The sequence below is a fragment of the Epinephelus lanceolatus genome, chromosome 21 (assembly GCF_041903045.1).
Source record: "Epinephelus lanceolatus isolate andai-2023 chromosome 21, ASM4190304v1, whole genome shotgun sequence".
NCBI lineage: Eukaryota > Metazoa > Chordata > Actinopteri > Perciformes > Serranidae > Epinephelus > Epinephelus lanceolatus.
Genome location: NC_135754.1, coordinates 31,331,762 through 31,354,557, shown reverse-complemented (window position 1 = coordinate 31,354,557; position 22,796 = coordinate 31,331,762). Strand labels below are relative to the sequence as shown.

Below are 22,796 nucleotides of genomic sequence, written 5' to 3'. Positions count from 1 at the left end.
CTCTGGAGGACTTTAGTTTAATGACTCCCCCTAGTGAGTAAAATCAACAGTCGGCAGTGGCTGTTAAAGGAGTCACTCCCTGGTCTTTTTGCAGATTTTCTTTTGCAACAAAATGAGCTCAAAGAAAACAAATCTGGATTGTAAAAGCATAAATCTCCTTTGAGCTCTTAAGCTAAATTTTCTTGGTCTCAGCATTACATAAACGATATTATGCATACTTCATCGTTTGCTTATAATGAGATCATAGTGACTACTTTTTATTTCCCAGACCTAGTACACTTTATACCTGCCCTTTTATATATATTAAATGGTTTTGAGGGTGCAGATTGTCACATAATCCTGCAGCATAAATAATATATACCTTTCAGATATGAATCATTGACCTTTCATTATATATTTAAAGTCAGAAAGACCACCTTCCAGTAGGTTGTTACTCTTTTCAGAGATCTCAATCTTTAATGTTTAGTTAAATGAATATCTTTGTTATATTTGAAGCCTTAAAATGCCTAAACACATTTATTTTTGTGGGCTAATGTGTAAAAATTGAATTTCCCCTCAGGGGGATTAATAAAGTATATAAATTAAAATTAAAACGATTTAATTGGTGGAGAATTTGACAATCAAACAAAAAAACATGCCTCATTAAAGGAAAGCTTCACCCAACAAATGATTATTTGTATATCAGTTACTCACCCCATGTTAAGTTGAATTTGTGAAGATAATTTTGTTTTTCTCACATGTCTCCACGGTGAGCGAAGAATCCAAAAATGGAAAGAAATTTCGATGAAGTGAAGTTAATTGGGGTCCATGTGTAATAACAGCAAAACTGTTTTAAAACATGTGTTTGCACACTCTCCCTCTCCCAAACAGACAGGCTTCTCCGACAAGGAACTGAACAGAAAGTGAAACTTATCTATGCTTTCTTCAAAGCCAGACTCCATTCACAAAAAACGTAATTTTACATTGCTGAACACAGGAGCTGCTGATCTACCACTGCCTCGATCAGTTAGTTAGTTTGTGTTACTGTGGGACTTTTGTGGATCAAAGGGTTAGTTCAGATTCACCAAAGTCACACATTAACACACACAAATTAAGTGATTGAGGCAGTGGTAGACCAGCAGCTCCTGTGTTTTAGTGAGGTAAAATTGCTGTTTCTGTCAATGGAGTCTGGCTTTGAAGAGAGCATAGACAAATACTCTCTACATTCAGGAAAGGGCCGTCTGTTTGGAAAGTACTGAGCGTATGACTGGATAAATGAGACTTGGATTATACTGGACGAGTTGTGTGAGAGTTTGTAAACAGATGTTTTGATATAGTTTGGCTTCAATTCATCAAGAATTTTCTCAGTTTTTGGATTCTTCGTTCACCGTGTGGACGTGTGAGAAAAAGTTTTCTTCATGAATTCAACGTAAAATGAGGTGAGTAATTGATACACAAATGGTCGTTTGTTGGGTGCGGTATTCCTTTTGAGAACACTAATATTTATTGTATATGAGAAATACTTGTGCTACTAATACTTGCTATGTGTTTATGCATATTTATGGGTGTTTATTTGTTAACACGCATATTTTGGTAATCATAAACAATGTGTAATTAGCATGTTACCATAGAGGCATTTTACACCCACTAACTCACCCTGTTTCAGTCTCCAGATGCATTACTGCAAGAAAGGTGGAGGCTCTTAATGGTAAAGCATCAATGTAAGTACACAAATGTGGCTTATAACTGTTATTCTCTGTTTCCCTAACCCGCCAGTGCGTTTTGCACCCTATCGGCCTCAAGACATCGCCCTCAAGCCTCTGCTGTTTGAGGTGCCGAGCATCACCATGGACTCCGTATTCACGGGCCGCGAGTGGCTCTTCCAGGAGATTGATGCCCACCTCAACAGCCCCAACGCCAGCACCAACCGCGGCGTGGCGGTCGTCGGCAACATCGGCTTCGGCAAGACCGCGATAATCTCTCGCCTGGTGGCGCTGAGCTGCCACGGCACCCGCATGAGACAGATCGCCTCCGACAGCCCTCAGGCTTCACCCAAACGTAGGCATCAACTTATTTTACTCCCACGCTTGAATTTTTGTACCTTTTTGAAGATTCTTTCCTGAACTTCATTGTAAAATTATGGTATGTTTGACATAGTGGACAATCTTGCTTCATGCTTTTGTTTTGGGAGCAACAGTGTGAAAAGATTGCCTGAATGTGACACGTGCGGGATCTGTCCCTGACTGTTTGTTGGGCTTTCTTGTGTCCAGATGGAGAGGGGCTCCCTCTCACTCAGCCCCAGCCCACGCATGGCACCCTGGGAGGAGGCAGCTGTCCCGGGACCCCTGAGATGAGGCGACGTCAGGAAGAAGCCATGAGGAGGCTGGCGTCTCAGGTACACTTGCGACCATGTGCACACATTTACATTTCAGCCTCTGATTTACAAACAACAAAAAAACATGGGTGAAACATTTGTCTCCAAGTACTTAAATACTCAGTGTGGTCGATTGGTTTGTTTTTGACTTCTCCTCCTCCCATTGGCTTCTTTCACAAATGCAGATGATCTAATTTTCATCCATTTACTCCAGAAATAAGTGCTTGTAGTGGTTTTAATATGCAATTTCCAGCTTTCAGTTGATGACCATATACAGTTAAAGTCAAAATTATTAGCCCCCCTTATGAAATCAAATAAAACCCTTATCCTTCCAGTGACATGGGCCATAACCTTAAGTGTTTATAGTTTGTGTGTGTCCGCAAGAACAAAGACAACATCTGCATAAGGTCAAATGCACATTTTTATTGGTTTGCTGAACTGAAACAAGAAAAAAGCAAAAAATGCAATGGTCAAAATTATTAGCCCTCTGACAACTAATAGTCAATAGTGTAGCCTTTCTGATCTAAAACTGACAACAACCTCTTCTGGTAGTTTCTAACTAAGTTGGCACATGTCTCTTGAGGGATTTTAGCCCATTCTTCCTTGGCAAATTGTTCAAGATCATGCAAATTGCTTGGTCTCCGAGCATGGACCTGAACCTTGAGCTCCCTCCACAGATTCTCGATAGGATTGAGATCAGGGCTCTGAGAGGGCCACTCCAGAACCTTGATTTTGGTGTCTTTCAAAACGTTTTTGACTAACTTTGATGTATGCTTCGGGTCATTGTCTTGTTGGAAGACCCAGCGACGACCTAACCTTAGACTGGCTGCAGATGTCTTGATGTTAGCCTTCAAAATACCCACATACTCCTCTTTTTTCATGGTCCCATGCACCCGAACAAGGTTTCCTGTCCCTGAAGCAGCAAAACAGCCCCACAGCATTATGTTGCCACCACCGTGCTTCACTGTGGGGACAGTATTTTTAGGGTTGAAGGCCTCGCCCTTCCTTCGCCAAACAAAAGCAGCATTCATATGCCCAAACAGCTCAAGTTTGGTTTCATCAGACCAAAGGACAGACTTCCAAAACTCACCCTTATGTTTCAGATTGTCTCTGGCAAAATTCAGTCGGGCTTTAATGTGCCACTGTGAGAGCAATGGGGTTTTTCTTGCACGATGACCACGAAGTCCACCACGATGAAGAACCCTCACAACAGTCTTGCGTGAAACATCAAGTCCAGAGGAAGCCAGTTCAGCAACAATCATCTTTGCAGAGGTCTGGGGATTCTTGTTGACATCTCTGATTATTTTTCGCTGCAAAGTTTTGGAAATCTTGCGTTTTCTACCACGGCCAGGTTTATTTTTAACAGACTTTGTTTCTTTGTGCTTTGCAATGATGCAACACACAGCTGTTCTAGAAACCATGAAACGCTTGGAAATGGCAGTATATCCTTCCCCCTGAAGATGAAGATCCACTATCTTCTGTCTGAGGTCCAGACTGATTTCTTTGCTTTTTGGCATGATGATATTGCTTCTTACGAAGATTATAGAGCAACCCTGGAGTATCCCTTTCATTCAAGTGGTCAAGTGATACTAACTCTGCTTCTTGAAGTCACTTAAATAAGGTTCAGTGCTAATTGATTGCTCAGGTGTGTTTTCAAACCTAATTGACTGCTCAGGTGTGGTTTCAAACCCAGTTAATTTGTTTTGAAAGCACAAAATCACATGGGGGCTAATAATTTTGACCATTGCATTTTTTGCTTTTTTCTTGTTTCAGTTCAGCAAACCAATAAAAATGTTCCTTTGACCTTATGCAGATGTTGTCTTTGTTCTTGCGGACACACACAAACTATAAACACTTAAGGTTATGGCCCATGTCATTGGAAGGATAAGGGTTTTATTTGATTTCATAAGGGGGGCTAATAAATTTGACCTTAACTGTATGGTAAGATAAGTGCATGAGCTAAAGCCACTTATGAACATTTATACCTCCCCATACCTCCATTTCCCCTCTCCCTCCACAGCTGTGTGAAATTAAAAATACATATATTTTATTGCCAAATATTATGTCAGGGGTCTCATTTGCATACTACTGTGTTGTCAGTTCTCCCTTTAATCTTTTCCTCATCAAAGAGCAGCACTGCATACATGATTATTAAGAGGAAATATTGCCGCATCAGTGAAATGGCCAAATGTTGTATTATAGTACATTTCATTGTGTTTGTGCTTCAGCGTGAAATTCCCAGGATTCAGTCCGTCTGTAATTGAAAAAAAACTGCAAGATAATTTTAAACGGCTCCTTTTAATGTCTTAATTTTTCAATTAGTGACAACAGAGGTGGCAGGATAGCAAATGATTCGCTCTTTTGAAAACTGCCTCTCCAAATAACAAGCATGGCCGCCGTTCTTTAATGCCACCTGCAAGTATCATGGACTCACACTGGGTTTGCTCCCCGAGGTGGGAGACTTCAAAACAGGTGGAGATAAACTGGCAGCGTGGCCGCGGGTCCTTAAAAAGCCTTTAGTGCGCATTTACTAATAAAGGGCTTTTTAAAAGTATTAAATTGTGTTAAATTCAGATTGTAAAGGTCTGAAATTTTTTTTAGTCACCATGAGAATTTTAGGTGTTGGCATGACAGGAATATGGAGGACAAAAAATGACTTAAGTAATAATAAATAAATAAATAAATAAATAAATATAGAAATAAATAAATAGGTGTATAGATAAATAGAAGAATAAATAAATAAATACAGTAAATGCTGAAATAAATATCCATGTATAAATGCATAAATACATTTATAAGTAAATGCTGAAATAAATACAGAAATATATTAATGCACAAATAAACAAGTAGAAGAATGAACAGATAGATGTTGAAACAATTATGAAAATAAATATATGAATTCAAATATAAATAAAAGTAGATAAACAAGAAATAAGTGAGTATCTATCATTTATTCCTACTTTTTTTTATAACTACAACCTACATTCTGTGATAGGAGGTCATAACCTATGTATTTATTTCTTTAATATTTTAATTTTTTATTTTTTTTTGCATACATTTCCAGTATTTGTTCTTTTATTATTAAAAGTTTATTATTATTTATTATATTGTATTTATTTATTTATTTATTTGCATATTTTTTCCAGCATTTATTTATTCATTTTTCTTTATTTATTTCTGTCTTTATCTGTTGCTATATTAATTTATTTATTAATTATTTTGTCATTTTTCATCCTCATACGGTAGCCTTGTATGCGGATAATACCCCCATTTTTGCCCCCCTCTACCCATTTAGTTTACGCAGGGAATTTGCATCGGCCTTGTACGCCAGCCTGCTTGTTAGTTTATGGAAATAGGAAAATGCAAGTTAAACAATTGGCTTGATAATAATGATTACTCGTAGTTGAGATACTGCGCTTTTCAAACTTAGAACAATGACGATCACGGCAGTGGAGTTACACACGCAGAGCAGTAAGCACAGAGTTATTATCAGTATCATTTCACCTTACTGTTTTTATTACATTTAAAGTGGTATTAAAAAGTTCTCGAATTTAACTTGGTTATGCCTGTAGACACCCTGGCTTTTTTATTTGTGCTATATGTCTTTTTGGTGGGAGCCGAATTATCCACAGAGGTCTTTTTCTCTCCAGAAGAAACAGACTGGGTGAATTAAACTAGTAAAAACACTGAATAAAGCAGTTTCATATTAAAAATCTGTGTTTTTCCAGTGCTGTTCAGCTTGTCACAGATGGGCCGCAAACCCAGCACCTGTTAATGTGTGCTCACCTTTTTCTTCTGATAATTTAAGATCCAGACGTTCAGGAGATTTTAACTATGAGCTGAATTATCCACAGAGGTCTCTTCCTCTCCAAAACAAACAGACCTGATGATTTTAATCTGTACAAACACTGAATAAAGAAGTTTTGCTTTAAAAATCAGTCTTTTTTCAGTGCTGTTCAGCTCGTCAAGGAGGGGCTGCTAACTACAGTGGCCGACATGAAAACGCAAATGTCCCTGTTTAGAGCTGGTGTTTGGTTTGTTTGTTCTGGGCTGCTGTAGAAACATGGCGACGCAATATGGCGGACTCCATGGACGAGGACCAGCTCCGTATGTAGATATAAACAGTTCATTCTAAGATAACAAAAACACAAAGGTTCTTATTTTCAGGTGATTATACAATAAAGAAACCATACTTATTTTATTATGTCCCATTTCTGCCAATATATTCCCCTCAAATCCTTCACACTGGTCTTAAATTTCAACTTTGCCACAAACATTTAATCTGCATTTTGATGTATTTTTGGCAGAATGTGTCAAGCTTTTTTTCGTGAAAGTGTATCTAATCTTTAAACCTCCTACTGAACCTAATACTGTATTTCAAAAAGATCTGAGTAAGCATTAAATGTAGGTGTCTGATACCTGTAGACTGGAGTACTTAACTTGCTTTAACCTGTGTGAGATGTAAACCTATATGATGTGTGAAGCGCTCCTTCTTTCCCTCCCCTTCCTGTCTGCTGTTGCACCTTGGTCCCCCTCGCCTGCTGCTTAGCCATCTGCATCCCCGGCCCCAGCCTGATGCATTATGCAGATGTGTTTAAAAAAGAAAAAACAACTTTGCCAGGGAGCCTTATGAAATATTTATACCTGCAGAAAGCCATTTCCCAGCCAAGCTATTAGATCTTGTTAACTCTGTGCATTAATAATTGAGCTCATTCCCTTTTTCACCCCTTTTGTTTTAAAGCCCTTTATACCATTGTGACCAAAAATTAGCATTTCATTTTGATTAGTCTTTTTTTTTTTTCATCCCCTTTTCCTCGCTGCCCCTCTGATCCCTGCCACCGCCTCTGAAAATTCAAACTCTTTGTGATCTCTCAGTCCCCGGGAGTGTTTGGTCACACCTGCTCCTTTTGTTCTGTTGACTAACCTCCCAGAAAACTCACCTGCCCCCGACGATGTCACCACATCGCCGTGAAAAGACTTTTTATTCATTTATACATTTAATCATAAACATGTTTCCAGTACGTGGCTGTGAAATATGACAGTTTAACACTTGACTCCTTCGTGCCACAGTTATCTAACACATGAGCATGCATGAGCTAACGCCGAATCAGTCTCTCCTGGCAGCCGGAAGCGATGAATTATTAATAGCTAAAACCTTACAGCGAAACGAGAAGTATTGTGTTTCATTATACTGCAATCATCCACCATGAAGTTGACTCAATCCCAAATGAGTTGTAGCCGTAGTAGACGCTGGGAAAACTGGCTCTGCTCTGGAAAAAAGTGTTATTTATTAAGTGTGTCATCTGACTCCCATGCTCCCTGACACCGAGCTCCAGCCCTGCAATACCCCAAAGGTCGGTCATGGTTAGGATTACCACAAGTGGGATGGAAGTGTCCACCTTTATGTTTCTCTGACTGACCTCGGCTGCAATCTTCTCCCAACTCTCTGTCGCCCCCAGGTGGTGGCGTACCACTACTGCCAGGCAGATAACGCCTACACCTGCTTGGTGCCGGAGTTTGTGCACAACGTGGCGGCTCTGCTGTGCCGCTCGCCGCACCTTGTCGCCTACAGGGAGCAGCTGCTGAGGGAGCCACACCTACAGAGCATCCTCAGTCTGCGCTCCTGCGTCCAGGACCCGCTGGCCTCCTTCAGGAGGGGCGTCCTAGAGCCCCTGGATGCACTTTACAAAGGTAATAATAACTTTATTGGTACACCTTAACAAGGTCACAAAGTGCTTCACAAGATGCAAGAGAATAAAACAATAAAAATAAAGTTACAATGATGAAAACAGTGAGAGGAAACAACACAATATGTTTAAAAAGGTCCCATATTTTACACTTTTTCAGTGTTTTATCTGAAGTTTAAGATATATTTGTGGTTTTAAGTACAAAGAAAAATCTCAGTATATGCTGGACAAAAATTTAAATGCAATACTTTTGTTTTTGCTCCCATTTTTCTGTCAAGTTTTGGTGGCAAATTTGTTAAAATCCCTGTTAGTGAGCCCTTCTCTTTTACCAAGATAATCCATCCACCTGACAGGTGTGGCCAATCAGCATGCTGAATAAACACTATCATTGCTACACAGGTGTGCCTCTGGATGGCCACAATAAAAGGCCACTCTAAAATGTGCAGTTTTATCACAACATAACATGACGCAGACCACATGTAGCCACACCAGTTCAGAATCACATCCTGCATCTTCACCTGCAAGATCACCTGAGGCTGTTGCAACAATTGGGGCGTCTCAGGGAAGCTCATCTACATGCTCATCGTCCTCACCAGGGTCTTAACCTGACAGCAGTTTTTTATCGTGTTCGACTCATGCGGTTGTGTGGACGGTTGGATGTACTTTAACAGAAACAACATTGGAGACTTCTCATGGTGGTGAAATGAACATTCAGTTCATGGGCAACAGCTCTGGTGGACATTTCTACAGTCAGCATGCCAATGACACGTTCCCTCACATCCTGGGACATCTGTGGTGTTGTGCTGTGTCTTCAAACTGCAAATTTTAGAGTAGCCTTTTATTGGGACCATCTCGAGGCACACCTGTGTAGTAATGATGCTGTTTAATCAGCATGTTGATATGCCAGGTGGATGGATTAGTGCTCACAACACAGATTTTGACAAATTTGTGACCAAAATTTGACAGAAATCTACTGAGAGCATAAAAAAGTCTTAGATCTTAAACATAAACCTGTGAAAAATGGGAGCAAAAACAAAAGTGCATTTAAATTTCTGTTCAGTGTAGTTTCCCCATCTTCTCCCTCCCACTTCTCTGTGAAGCTCTAAGAAGAACACAGCGTTCTGAGGCTGTCTCATCAGCACTGTACTCTGCCTGATTGAGGAAGCAGTCAGCGCTGAAGTGAGATGAACAGCCAGTCAATCTGGGACTGACCTGCTCTGGAAAAAAAATAATGTTGTTCCCATCAGCTGTGCAACATTACCTTAACACTGTTTGCTTAACATCTTGTAGCAGCTGAATGACCACCTGGTGCTGTGGATATATGTGTACTCCAGGTGACATGATGAGGATACAGCTGAGGGCGGGGCCTGTTTAGTTGTGATATCACAAGTGTAGGGAAGTCCTGGCAGCTTGTTTAAAGGCACAGTTTCTGAACACTATGGACTGAACATTTTGATGCCTTTACATTTATATAGTGCCCGACCTGCTTTATAATCAAAGAAGACATGGAAACCATACTTTGCACTATACGAGACCTTTAAGCAATGATTTGTAGCTCACTTCTGTAGCATAGAAATTTAATTTGCATTTCCCTAAATCTCCACACAGTAGGTAATGTATGGAGCAATGAAATAATGATACAGTATATGTAATGAATTTAGGTTTAGGATTCCCTTTGTTTCGTGCAGTTTCACGGTGGAATCTTTACATGATTTATATCTGGTTTCCAGCACAGTTGAGACACTGAGGCTTTACTCAGGTGTGTGAACACTGCATTGCAATTGTCCAAGAGGCGCGAAAACATAAAGCAATGAATAAGCCTTTCGAAGCCAGAAAATGACACATCTGATTTAATGTCCGTGATATTTCGTAGGTGGAAGAACCATGACTTAACGAGACTGTTGAGACTCAAATGTGATACCTGGATCTCCGGCTGTAGAAGTTACACTTGCAGTCGTGTAGTGTTAACTCTCAGGGGGGTCATTCGCTTGTTGCAAATTCACTGTACTTGAAAGTAATTTAAAGTGTAGCTTTCCCAAATGTATTCATAGTGGTTTGTACCTCAACACAGGGATCAGAGCAGTCACAGAATAGACGTTAAGTAGAAAATAAGGGTAATTGTGCAAAACAGAAAAGCAGGAGCAGTTTGAAATGATAGATATGCAGCGTAGACTTTATTCTATGAAATGACTTCTGAACAAAAATGTGATCTTAAAGGAACACTCTAGTCACAAAATGACCATTGGTGTATTATTACTCACAGCGTGTTACCTTGAATTCATGAAGAAAGCTTTGTCTTTCTCGCAAACCCCTGCGGTGAATGGAGAATCCAAAAAAGGCAAGCATTCTCCATGAATAGAAGTAATCAACGTCTGCGTTTGATAACAAGGAAAACTATTTGAAAACATCTGTTTTCAAGCTCACATAACTCATGCAGTATAATGTAAGTCTCATTTATTCAGTCATATGCTCAGTACTTCCAAACAGACAGACCTTTCCGACAAGGAACTGGACGAAACATATCTATGTTCTCTTCAAAGCCAGACTCCATTGACAAAAACAGTAATTTTACTTTGCTGAACATGGGAGCTGCTGGTCTACCACTGCCTCTATCAGTTAGTTTGTTTGTGTTGTTCTACACCTAAATCTTCTGGAGCTGCTTCCTGGCTCCAGCAGCCTTTGTCACTTTGAGGACGTTGAACCTCACGGTCCTGCTGAGCAGTCGGCACTCTGCGACTCTGTAACACTCCCCCAATTCCAAATGGATCCCTTACAGACTCGTTGACTCAAGCCCTAAGCCCTTACAGACCTAGGACCAATTCCAGTTCTTTCCCGTAGCCCTTGTCTTGGCCCTTCCTCTTGGTTTTGCACGTTCCATTGAAGAAATGGAATTAGGGCTTAGCTTAGGGCTTGAGTCAATGTCTGTAAGGGATCCATTTGGGATTGGGGGAATGTCTCCAACTGTGACATCTCTAAAGCAAGGTGATGTCTGGACAGAGATGTTCTTTTGTCTCTTCTCAAAGCGGTTGTACCTGCGGATGCAATGCAAGTCTGATAACAATCGTCCTCTGCATCTTCATTTTGGTCACCACACCGGAGAGTATGCGGCCATGAATGGAGACATTTCCATTGAAAAGCCATTTCTTGTCCATGTAAGCGTCTTCAATAGCCTCTCTTGGGGTTTTGAAGCCCAGCGCCACGCTCTTGTGATAGCAGGTGAGCTTTTCCTTGACCTCCTTGCCACCATCAGCGCCCATAACATGCTTCTTGTTCTTGGTTTGTGCATCCGCCATCTTCACCTGCCAAGTCGTAGAGACGATCAGTTCAGCTGAACCATTCCTTTAAAGAGAAAAGCTCACAACATTTTATATACAGTATCTCTTCTGGGGTAACGCTCTGTATGAAATCATGTAGGATATTTAGAAAGCCCTTTATTTAATCATGTAATCAAATCTATAGCTCTCTATGAGTCATTCTGCCTTTTGTTCAGTCGGTATATCTTTGGTTTATTTGCTCTGTTGGTCTCAATATCTTTGAGTCCCCATAATAGACTGTAATGTGTAATAATTTAAGAGTATTTTGCTTCATATTCAAAACAGTACTTTTGGCAATTTGTAATTGATGCCTCCTCAGACCTCGGGATTCCATTTATTCTTTGACTCGAATCCTTGGTGCATGATATTAGATGCATCTTGTGCACAATGTGCTCAGTATAATCAAGATCAAATCTCAGTGCTGGAACTGAATCTTTCTTAAAACTGCTAACTTATTAAATCAAACAGAGCTTCACGGGTTATATTGTTCCAAGATCTCATTTTAAAAAGGGGCGAAAACAAAATGTGTGATGATTAATTTTTGAATATGAAGGGAAATATTAACTTTGTGCCTCAGCCAGAAATTTAAAGCTTTTATTAGGCAAAACAAAACAAACAAAGTCCAACTTACTTGTTTCCAGTGTTGTTTGTTTGTGATTTTTGGGTAGACAGTAGGCCTATATAACCTTACCTATACAGGTCTATACACCTTTTCGGTCTTCTTTTTGTTCTTTGTTCATCATTTGTTTTTAATGCTAAAAAAAAGCATTAACTCATTATTTATTTATTGCCTATCTACCAGTATTTTTAAGTTTTATGAGTTGGAAAAAGACCAAATCAGTCTGTAACGCTTGAGAGGACGCAGGACGAGGAGTAGTTTGGTCCACAGAAGATACTGCACGTCTCCAGATGTGCAATGTAGAATAAATCAAACAGCAACAGTCTACAGCACAGAAACGTTACTAAAGGTCTTCCTCTAATTCAAGTTCATCTGAAAATGAGGGGCTTCATAACCACACTGCAGTGTCACGTCAAAGTAAAAACAAAACTATGTCAATATATATTATATACAGGTTATAGTGTGAACAGAAAGAGGACTGAGGCCCCATCAGAACTGAAGTTGACCATAAAGAGAATTGAGTCCTCTTTCAAATGAACTGACAATGTGAACACAAAAAGAACTGAGGCCCTTTTCCGTTGGTCCACGTTTTGGTGCACTTTAAGAGGACTGAGGACGCATTCACACTGGCGCTATTTGGTCCGCTTTAAATGAGCCCTGGTCCACTTCCACGGATAGTTCGTTTCGTTTGGAGTGGTGTGAACACTCATTCAAACTCTGGTGCAAACCAAACGAATGAACCCTGGTCTGCTTGAAAACTGGGGGTCTCGGTTCACTTGCAAGTGAAACCTGGTGCGGTTCGCTTACAGTGGGAAATGCAAACTCTCCAGAGAACCAAAGAGAGGAAGTGAACCAAAGAGAGGAAGTGACTTAGAGGGCAGTGCATCCAACAGCACCAACCGGGGGAAGCAGAAGTAAAAAAAGAAAGAGTTGGAAAATATTTTGTGGGCACACATGGAGTTGTGAGGACGTGCAGGCACTTGTTGATATAAATTTGGTGTTGCTCCATTGTTTTTGTGGTGATCAAGCCGGCTGAAGGGGATGGATTTCTGTTTTCGGTCCTGGCCAATCGATGAGTCGGGTTTTCTTCTTCCTCGTGCTTTTTTTTTCCTGGTCAGTGGTCGTTTCGGGCAATACTGCCCCCAAACGAGCAGCTGTTGTAACTGCGTGACGTTGTACAGGTGGTTAGGTCTGCTTTGAAAAGTGCAGTGTGAGAGTGAACCAAACAAAATGAAGGTGTGAAAACCAATCGAACCAAGTCCCCTGGACTATCCTGGTGTGAATGTGTCCTGATTTCGGTTTGTTCTAAAAGGACTATATGTGAAAACACCCTAAAAGGCAACCCCAGATTCACTCTCGTTTGGTGCTTCACTGTATATGCGTTTTTTCAGTGCTGTGTCTCTTAGATGTCTGTTGCTTACGGTCTGGCATCTGGTCGCTCCATTTTTAGAAAGCCCGGCCGTCACCTGAGCGCTGTGGGGTACACGCCCACAAACATCCTGAACATAGAAAATTAGAAAATACAGAGGGCAGAGTCTCAGCAGATAGATACACCACCACACACTGACAGTGGGTCATAAGAGATGACTAGGAGGGATTACATTTGCTAAATAGTATCGGTTTCATTTTCAGAGAGGAAGATCAGCTCTGAGGAGGACCTCATCATCCTCATAGATGGTCTGAATGAAGCAGAGTTCCACAAGCCAGACTACGGAGACACCATCGTGTCCTTCCTCACTAAAACCATCAACAAGTTCCCTCCCTGGCTCAAACTGGTGGTCACAGTCAGAACCACGTTACAGGTAAGAGGACAGACGGTCAGAGAGGAGTTTGTCTTTGAGCGAACAGATTATAAATCCCACTTTATATATTTGCTCCTCTGCTGTTTCACACTTAATCTAATTCAAAAGGTTTTATTTTAAATTCAGCATGGAAGGACTTAAGCAGCAACTATCCCTTTATTATATTATTCTATTATTGTTTGCCAGCTAAGAGGGTTTTACATCAGCATTATCAGCAGGTTATTTTTGCATCAACTGGAGGCCACAAACTGACAATATTGAATTTGTCTTGAGTACAGTTCTACCCTCTTTGTCTCTGACCTTTTCATTTTCATTATGCAGAGCATATTAAAAAGAAGTGTTTTTCCTTTGTCTTCTCTCCCTTTACCTTTTATTCATGACGACGATATAGATGTGGACGAGTTATTCACAGCATGTTATCCTTTATTTTCAACTTCTTTATGAATCATTTTACCTTAAGTGAGTAAGTGTAGAGGCGCTTATTCAATTTATCAAGATGTCTGTGTGTTCATATCACCAAGTTCCTGACTGAAACGTCTCTGACTGTTCAGGAGATCACCAACGCGCTGCCGTTCCACCGTATCTCTCTGGACAGCCTGGAGGAGAACGACGCCATAGACCAGGACCTGCAGGGCTACATCCTGCACCGCATCCACAGCAGCCCGGAGATCCAGAACAACATCTCGCTCAACGGCAAGATGGACAACACCACCTTCGGCAAGCTCAGCGCCCACCTCAAGGCCCTGAGCCAGGGCTCCTACCTGTACCTCAAGCTCACCTTTGACCTTATCGAGAAGGGCTACCTTGTCCTCAAAAGCTCCAGCTATAAGGTACGAAGTCAGTGGTTTTCACGGGTGTAGTTTAGACAGATGGATCTTAAACACGGTTTGGATTCTGGAAATATCATTATCTCAGATGTTCATAAACCTGCTTAGAAATGGTAGAAAGAAAAGACTAGGGCTGCCCCCGAGTAATAATTTTCCTAGTCGACCAATAGTTGGGGGCGGCACGGTGGTGTGGTGGTTAGCACTGTTGCCTCACAGCAAGAGGGTTGCCGGTTCGATCCCGGGTGTGGGAGCCCTTCTGTGCGGAGTTTGCATGTTCTCCCCGTGTCAGCGTGGGTTCTCTCCGGGCACTCCGGCTTCCTCCTACAGTCCAAAGACATGCAGGTTAATTATTAACTCTAAATTGTCCGTAGGTGTGAATGTGAGTGTGAATGGTTGTTTGTCTCTATGTGTCAGCCCTGCGATAGTCTGGTGACCTGTCCAGGGTGAACCCTGCCTCTCGCCCGATGTCAGCTGAGATAGGCTCCAGCCCCCCCGTGACCCTCAAGAGGATGAAGCGGTTAGAAGAAGATGAATGACCAATAGTTGTCATTTAGGACCATTAGTTGCCCACATGTTTATGATATTAATTTAGTTGTTAAATGATATATTTTGGGTGGGGCAGCACAATGGTTTGAGTTGAAGGTGTGAGAAAGAATAGTATCAGTAACATTGTTAACACTGTGCTACATTACAGAGAAATACAAAACCGTACTAATGAACCTTCATTAATATAGGCCTATATTTTATCTACAAGTGCACGTCACACACTGAGCGAGCCGCCTGTTAATGACGCTGTGGGCTAATGGGCATGTAGCTACTTCCATGTTTCAGATGATACGTCATGTTTGTAGTTGACCAATGAAGATGTGTTTACATATCACCTTGGGTTCGTCCTTCACCTTCTCAAAATGATCCCACACTTTTGATGTCCTGCCTGACATGTTATTAACTAGCCTGGTGCGCTGCAAACATGAGCTGCTGATGGTTAATCCAGCATACATTTAATGGTGCCAAAATGTAACAAATATTAGGCTAAAATATGACAAATATAGGCTAAAAACACAGGACTCAAGTAATAACTGTATCCATAGCAACATGTAGAAGATGAAGGAGGTGTTTTGGGGGTGGGCAGTTCTCGATTTTGTCTGAGGGGGGGCCCACAGTGTCGAGCTTTGAAAACCTCTTCTCTAAACTAAACATCTTGGTGCTCATAATTTGCAGAGGCAATTCTGGAAAGGCATTTCTTATTTACCTGCTCTCTGACATGCTTTGTGTAAAAGCAGTTTCATAAAATGTTCTTTTTGACAGTCAGAGCCCGACACCTTTTTGATAAATAATGCAGCTGAATTGTTTCAGTGTGCATTTCATAATGATATATTTTATCTCACACCCCCAGGTTCATTTAGTTTCATGTATTCAGAAGTGCTTCCAGACTCCATGAAAAAAAGACAACTGATAAATTCACATTCTCGTCTCTCTGAGGAAGACCACATGGAATAGTTGAAGATGTGCTGTACAAACACGATGCATTATTTATGTTTTGTGAAGCTGCTCTGAAGGAAATCAGCATTCATATTCTCTCCTTCCTTCCTTCTTTCCTTCCTTCCTACCTCCTTCTTTACCTCAGGTGGTTCCAGTCAACCTGGCAGAGGTGTACCTGCTGCAGTGCAACATGCGCTTCCCCACGCAGTCATCGTTCGAGCGGGCGCTTCCTCTGCTCAACGTGGCCGTGGCCTCGCTTCATCCGCTGACCGATGAGCAGATATATCAGGCCATCAACGCCGGCTCGCTGCAGGTAATAATCCTAAAATGTACCAGAACCTCAGACCTTGAGACCTTTCAGTATCTCAGGGCCTGCAATTGATTTGATGTATTATAAAATGGCCTCGGTGATCCAACTTCAACATCAACCTTCTCCTAAAATGTAACATTAAAGAGGTGAATTTTAATTTTAACAGAAAAGAAAGATTTTAGTTACCTCGTGAAGTCTTCTCCTGTTTTTACTCCGTCCTTGAGCTAAAATAAATGAGTCGTGAGTCCATTAAAATTGCATAGCATGTTACTGAATGTTTATTTAACACGGTCAGGTATAGTTAAAGGCTCTGAAAACTATTTTTCTAATCAGCTTATTGCTATGGCCGATGGCGACTTACATAAACACACTATTTCCAGCCACATTTACAACAGTTTGAGTTCTTTTACATTACATTTCTGTATTTTTTTGTCATTTGAAGTAGACAAAAAAGGTGATGTCACCTGCCTCTGTGCACCAATCAGGAGTTAACAATGTGTGACTCAAAATCTGATGAAAGTTGATGTGTTGTTTTGTCATTGTCATTCAGATCCAATCAAACCAAACTGTCCTGATGAGGTTATGTAGGTCAATTTTTGAGTTTAGAATTCATAATAAGTAATACCTTGGGAAATAGGCTCCACTTGTATAGTGCTTTTCTAGTCTTCCAACCACTCTGTAGGCTTTAACACTGTCACATTCACCCATTCACGCACACATTCACACACTGGTGGCTGAGGCAACCATACATGCTACCATACTCAGTAACCATTCACACACTCTCACAACAGCCATCAGGAGCAATTTGGGGTTCAGTATCTTGCCCAAGGATACTCTGACATGCAGACTGGAGGAGCCGGGGATCGACCCACCAGTCCTCCAATTAGTGGACAACCCGCTCTACCTCTGAGCCACAGCCGCCTCTTAATATGTTTTTAATTTGTTGATTGTTATGAATATTTAATGTCATAGTTAAGTTGCGTTAAGTAACAATCTGTAGAAAAGAATAAAAAGAATAATAAATGCTCATTATATTTATTTTTGCTTGAAGACTGAAAGATGAAGTAGTGGTCTTTTTGTCCCCTACGCCCCTGCCCGGTGCCTCAGGTCAGCTGATCAGCTGCTCCTTGAGGTACCGAGGTCTAAGCGAACGCTTAGAGGAGACCATTCTCCGTTGCTGCTCCAAAAATGTGGAATAATCTACCTCTGCACATCAGACAGGCCTCCTCACTGTCTGTTTTTAAAACCCACCTTAAAACCCACTTTTACTCACTGGCTTTTAACCCAGCATGAGACCTCGCTCTGTTTTTATTTGTTTGTTGTTTTTATTGTTTTTTGTTTTAACTGCTTTTTATTATCTCACTGTTTTGTTGTTTTATGACCTCCTATGTACAGCACTTTGTTTCAGCTGTGGTTGTTTTAAAGCGCTTTATAAATAAAGTTGAGTTGAGTTGAGTTGTCAAGATGAAACAAAGAGGATTTTTACAGGTATAATTAAATCAGACAAGGTTAATTTGCAGTGTTTTTGGAATCATTTTGTGTTCCTGAATGTCTAAATATCAAATATTCCATCCACTATCATAGAAATCGCATTCCCAAAGCAGTTTGTAATGAGATGATCAGACTACTATCAGTGTGACCTGAGTTATAAATAACTAATGACATGGTAACGATGTGTGTGTCTGCAGGGCACACTAGACTGGGAAGACTTCCAGCAACGTGTAGACAACCTGTCGGTCTTCCTGGTGAAGAGGAGGGATGGTACCAGGATGTTTGTTCACCCGTCCTTCAGGGAGTGGCTGATCTGGAGAGAAGAAGGAGAAAAGACAAAGTTCCTCTGTGATCCGAGGTGAGGGCGTGGCGGGAGAAATGCCGGATTGAAGTGAGAGGAGAGGCAGAAAATGAACAGAAACTACTTTTTTAACCAGCTCTGTATCGTAACAGTGTGGGTAATATGTGTAAATGAGCTGTGGTAAACTTCCCTCCAAATTGCCAGAGCTCAGGACTCCCTGCTCATCTCAAAGCTCAAATCTGATGGATTATGCATTTGTCTGGCTCTAAGGCTGTTGCTCAAACTACAGAGTTTACTACCTTGGATGCCCATCACGACATCCTCACCACGAGTAAAGAAGCAGATCTCTCCCACGTTTAGAGATCTCTCAAACTGAGATCACATGGTTAAATTAGGCAGTGCTGTTAAAATATGAACCAGGATTCTGTTACTGCGTTGCTTGTTTCTCACCTAAAACATTTTCAGAAACATATTTTAGCTAAGGTGACAGTCAGTGTTTTCTCTGACAGCCACTTGCTGCTGCATCTTGTGTAACATGCCAGCATTGTGCAATCAGCCATGTATAAATATAAATCTCTCTGTCAGTCGCAGGTACATTATGTTTGTCTAGCAGACGACGTGTAGGAACATTTTATTTCCTGTATTGTAATTACAGCAGATTTCACCGACTGTGCAGAACACAATGTAATGACCTGATGAGTCAGTCTCAAGTATTGAAGGATCCTGTGTCCGTCCTCTCTGCAGGAGCGGTCACACCCTGCTGGCCTTCTGGTTCTCTCGGCAGGAGAACAAGCTGAACAGACAGCAGACTATTGAGCTGGGCCATCACATCCTCAAAGCACATATCTTCAAGGTACACCATTATTTGTCTCCACACACATCTATACACACACACACACACACGCATGCACGCCCCCGCACAGCTGCGGTCTGGCTCCAAAGTAATGAATATTTACACTCTATCTCTCTCTTCAAGGGCCTCAGCAAGAAAGTTGGGGTTTCCTCATCCATCTTGCAAGGCCTGTGGGTATCCTACAGCACAGAGGGCCTTTCAGCTGCACTTTCTTCACTCCGAAACCTCTACACTCCCAACATCAAGGTACCGGCGCCAACATAGCAGAGAGGAGTCATAGTTAAAGAATATTTCAACATGTTACTACGACGACTTCACAGAGAAACTTTCTCTCTGGACTCAGATAGTTTCAATATTTGAATATTTCCTCATGTTTAATTATCTTGTCCATGTGTTTCCAGGTGAGCCGGCTGCTGATGATGGGCGGTGCCAATGTGAACTACCGCACAGAGGTGCTGAACAACGCCCCCGTGCTGTGTGTCCACTCCCACCTGGGCTACATGGACATGGTGGCTCTGCTGCTCGAGTTTGGCGCCTCTGTCGACGCTCCGTCTGAGAGTGGCCTCACGCCGCTGGGCTACGCCGCGGCTGGGGGACACATGGCCATTGTGACAGCGCTTTGCCGCAAGAGAGCGAAGGTGTGTGAAGCGTGGAGAGTGTGTGATCAAGGCTGCGATTGAGCGCGTCTGTTTTTCTGGATTTTCATTTGAAGATCTTTTCCATGTCTTGATAACTGGATATAAATTGTACTCACTAACTGGTTTTCCCGACCAACTCTGCGTCCTGTTTACAGGTGGACCACCTGGATAAGAACGGCCAGTGTGCCCTGGTTCACGCGGCCTTGAGGGGCCACATGGAGGTGGTGAAGTACCTCATCCAGTGTGACTGGTGCATGGGGTCGCAGCAGCAGCAGTCGCCTCAAACCCAACAACAGGCGTCCTTCACCAAGAGCCACGCAGTCCAGCAGGCCCTCATCGCTGCAGCCAGTATGGGATACACAGAGGTACGGCAGGGAGGAAGGAGAAGTCACGGTCTGAGTATCATGCTCGCCGGTGTCTTTAACTCCGACACTGATAATGACACTTTTGCTTTTTTGTTGTTTCTCGTTTTAACAGATCAACATGTGTTGGTAGATTTTGCTCGGCTCTGAAGCTGCAGAGAAAAATTATATTTTAAAAAAGCCAGATTTACTCATTAAAAGATATTCTGTGGCTTTGTGCACCACGATCACCCCGAGGTTATAGGTTATATATCAGTGAAAGAGATTTAGTAATGCAACAGGAAGTCACAGTTTCTCATTTGAGCTTTATTTTTCCAGAGAGGTTTCAGGGAGCAGAAGCCTCTTTTTTGCAGCAGCACCCCTGATCACATTAGCACAGTTACACACATACACACCTGGAAGCGGCCCAATTCAACCACAGTCCAATCTGCTTGCCACTAAGCAGCTCCACTGGAGCAGTCGGGGTGCTCAAAGACACCTCGGCGCGCTGCTTTTTCAATTTTCACACCCAGATTTATCCTGCCGGTAACAAGCTCGCCTCTCTAACCCTTATTCCACCACTGTCCCTATGCACTGCAGTATGTCAGACATTTTTAACACCAGAACAGCTGCTGAAGTCCTGTTCCCAGGAAGAAAAAGAGGACGCAAGAAGAAGCAGACAGCACTAAAATGCTGATGATGATTAGTGTTTGAGCCGAAGGCAAGGAAGCCACTACGGCTGAATTGTCTCTGCATCTCCTTCAACTGTTTTCACTCTGTAAACACGAGTTGAAATGTTCGGCTCACTGCAGAGAAGTGCATCCTTGTGATACAGTGCAGCAGGGCTGTTTAACTGTATTAATCAGAGGCTCATTTTCAGAAAGCTACGAACATACATTCCTGTGCACTGTTATTCTCGTCATGTGTGGACAGTCGACAAAACACGTCACCACATTTTCAAAACTTTGATTTCCCTACATTGCAATTTACATTTACCGTTTACATTTTTACAACCTCCCTTAGGCCTGAAATTTCGCTGAATATTTGTCACGTGACTATTGGTCTCATCCAAATTATTCATGGTTTCCCAGTTGTGCTGAGGAGCGCAGAATTTAATGTTTTTTACAGGATCTGTTTGCTGCAAACAGCTTATTTTTGGCAAAATTTTGAAAGAGACAATGTAAAATAAAGTAATTAACGATATAAGCTAAGATTTGGTTTCCTGATGGAAGCATTTGTCACACAAGATGCGTTCAAGGACCACTAACAAAAGTTGTAATTCTGTGACATGGCGTAAATTTGGCAATTATTTAAAAAAGAAAACATGCTCTTTAAACTCACTGCTGGGTTTTAGCGTTCAGAGGCAATTAGACTAAGTACACAGAGGCATGTTGTGACACAGTGTCAGTTATTTGCATGATTTTTATCTTTTTCAGCTTTTAGATGTTATTTATTTGTAAACAAGAACTGATCAGCGAGCCTGTGGGCCGCCAGTTAAATAGGCCTGCTGTACATTTTGCATTTTGTCACATTTTTTACTGCAATTTATTTTTCAAAACAGACTAAACGTGACTAATGTTCAGAGTGTGAGGTGAGACAGAATCAGATGGGGAAATAGTCAAACAGGTTGAGACAGAAAGCACTTTGGAGATGTTAAAAAAAAAAAAAAAAAAAGCTCTTTGCGGACCACTAAAGTGACACTGATTTGAATTTGAGGAAGAGTGAAGGAGGCAGCGGAAACAGCGAGAGTATGATGGAGGGAAAAGAAACGAGGAGAGGCGGAATGAAATGAGAGGGGAACCACGTTTAAATGATCCGTCTGTGGTAAATCCTACTTCGGCTCTGAAAGAGACTAAATCAATGACAACTTTGTTCCAACAGCTGATTGACTGAGGTGTGGTGGTCGATGTAGCTGCTAATGACGACTGTCAGTCATTTCAATTTCAGCCTTTGAAGGTCCAGTGTGTGAGATTGATTTAGCGGGATTAGGCAGCACCTAGAGGTGAGGATGGCAGATTGCAATCAGCTGAAGCGTCACCCAGTTAGAATTCCTCCAGTGTTCATTGTTTTACTGGAAATCGAATTATCTGCAGAGGTCTCTTCCTCTCTGAAACAAACGAACCAGGTGATTAAAACCAATAAAAAACCCAGAATGAAGCAGTTTCACGTAGCAAATCAATGTTTTCCTACCCTTATTTCTGATCCTGATGTTGACAAGGTTTTTACTTGGAGTTGAATTTTCCACAGAGGTCTCTTCCTCTCCAAACAAGCAGACTCTGTGATTTAAACCGGTAAAAACACTGAATAAAGCAGTGTCTCGATGCTGTTTGACATGTCGGATAAGGGCGGCTAACCTAGCAGCTGCTAATGTGTGTTCAGCTGATTGCTTTGATAACTTCAGATCCAGACTTTAAGGAGGTTTATAGCAGGAGCCGAATTATCTGTAGCGGTCAAATGGACCTGGTGATTTAAACCATTAAAAGCACCACATAAAGCAGTTGCACATTTTTAAAAAAAAAAAAGTTTTTTTGGCGGAAGAACTAAAACTACGGTGGGTGACCTTGACCCTATCTAGAGCCAGTGTTTGGTCTGTCTCTTCTGAGCTACTGTAGACAAGAACCCACTCCCTATGTAGATATAAACGGCTCATTCTAAGGTAGCAAAAACACAACAATTCTTATTTTCATGTGATTATACACTAAAGAAAACATACTTAATGTATGATATTCTATTTCTGCCAATATATCTCGCTAAATCCTCCACTGGACCTTTAAAGTT

General features: G+C 41.5%; 1 protein-coding gene across 15 annotated transcripts in view; it reads left to right on the top strand.

Moving 5' to 3' along the window:
- Positions 1–22,796, top strand: part of tanc2b (tetratricopeptide repeat, ankyrin repeat and coiled-coil containing 2b) — a 254,073-nt gene that overhangs the window by 217,820 nt on the left and 13,457 nt on the right. For all 15 annotated transcript variants that reach the window (XM_078163101.1, XM_078163100.1, XM_078163099.1 and 12 more), the window contains 11 exons: positions 1,756–2,037; positions 2,250–2,374; positions 7,813–8,044; positions 13,606–13,775; positions 14,327–14,605; positions 16,230–16,397; positions 18,083–18,243; positions 18,931–19,039; positions 19,163–19,285; positions 19,441–19,677; positions 19,833–20,042. In XM_078163101.1, coding sequence (XP_078019227.1) covers positions 1,756–2,037; positions 2,250–2,374; positions 7,813–8,044; positions 13,606–13,775; positions 14,327–14,605; positions 16,230–16,397; positions 18,083–18,243; positions 18,931–19,039; positions 19,163–19,285; positions 19,441–19,677; positions 19,833–20,042 — 2,096 coding nt within the window. The remainder of the gene's footprint in view (positions 1–1,755; positions 2,038–2,249; positions 2,375–7,812; positions 8,045–13,605; positions 13,776–14,326; positions 14,606–16,229; positions 16,398–18,082; positions 18,244–18,930; positions 19,040–19,162; positions 19,286–19,440; positions 19,678–19,832; positions 20,043–22,796) is intronic.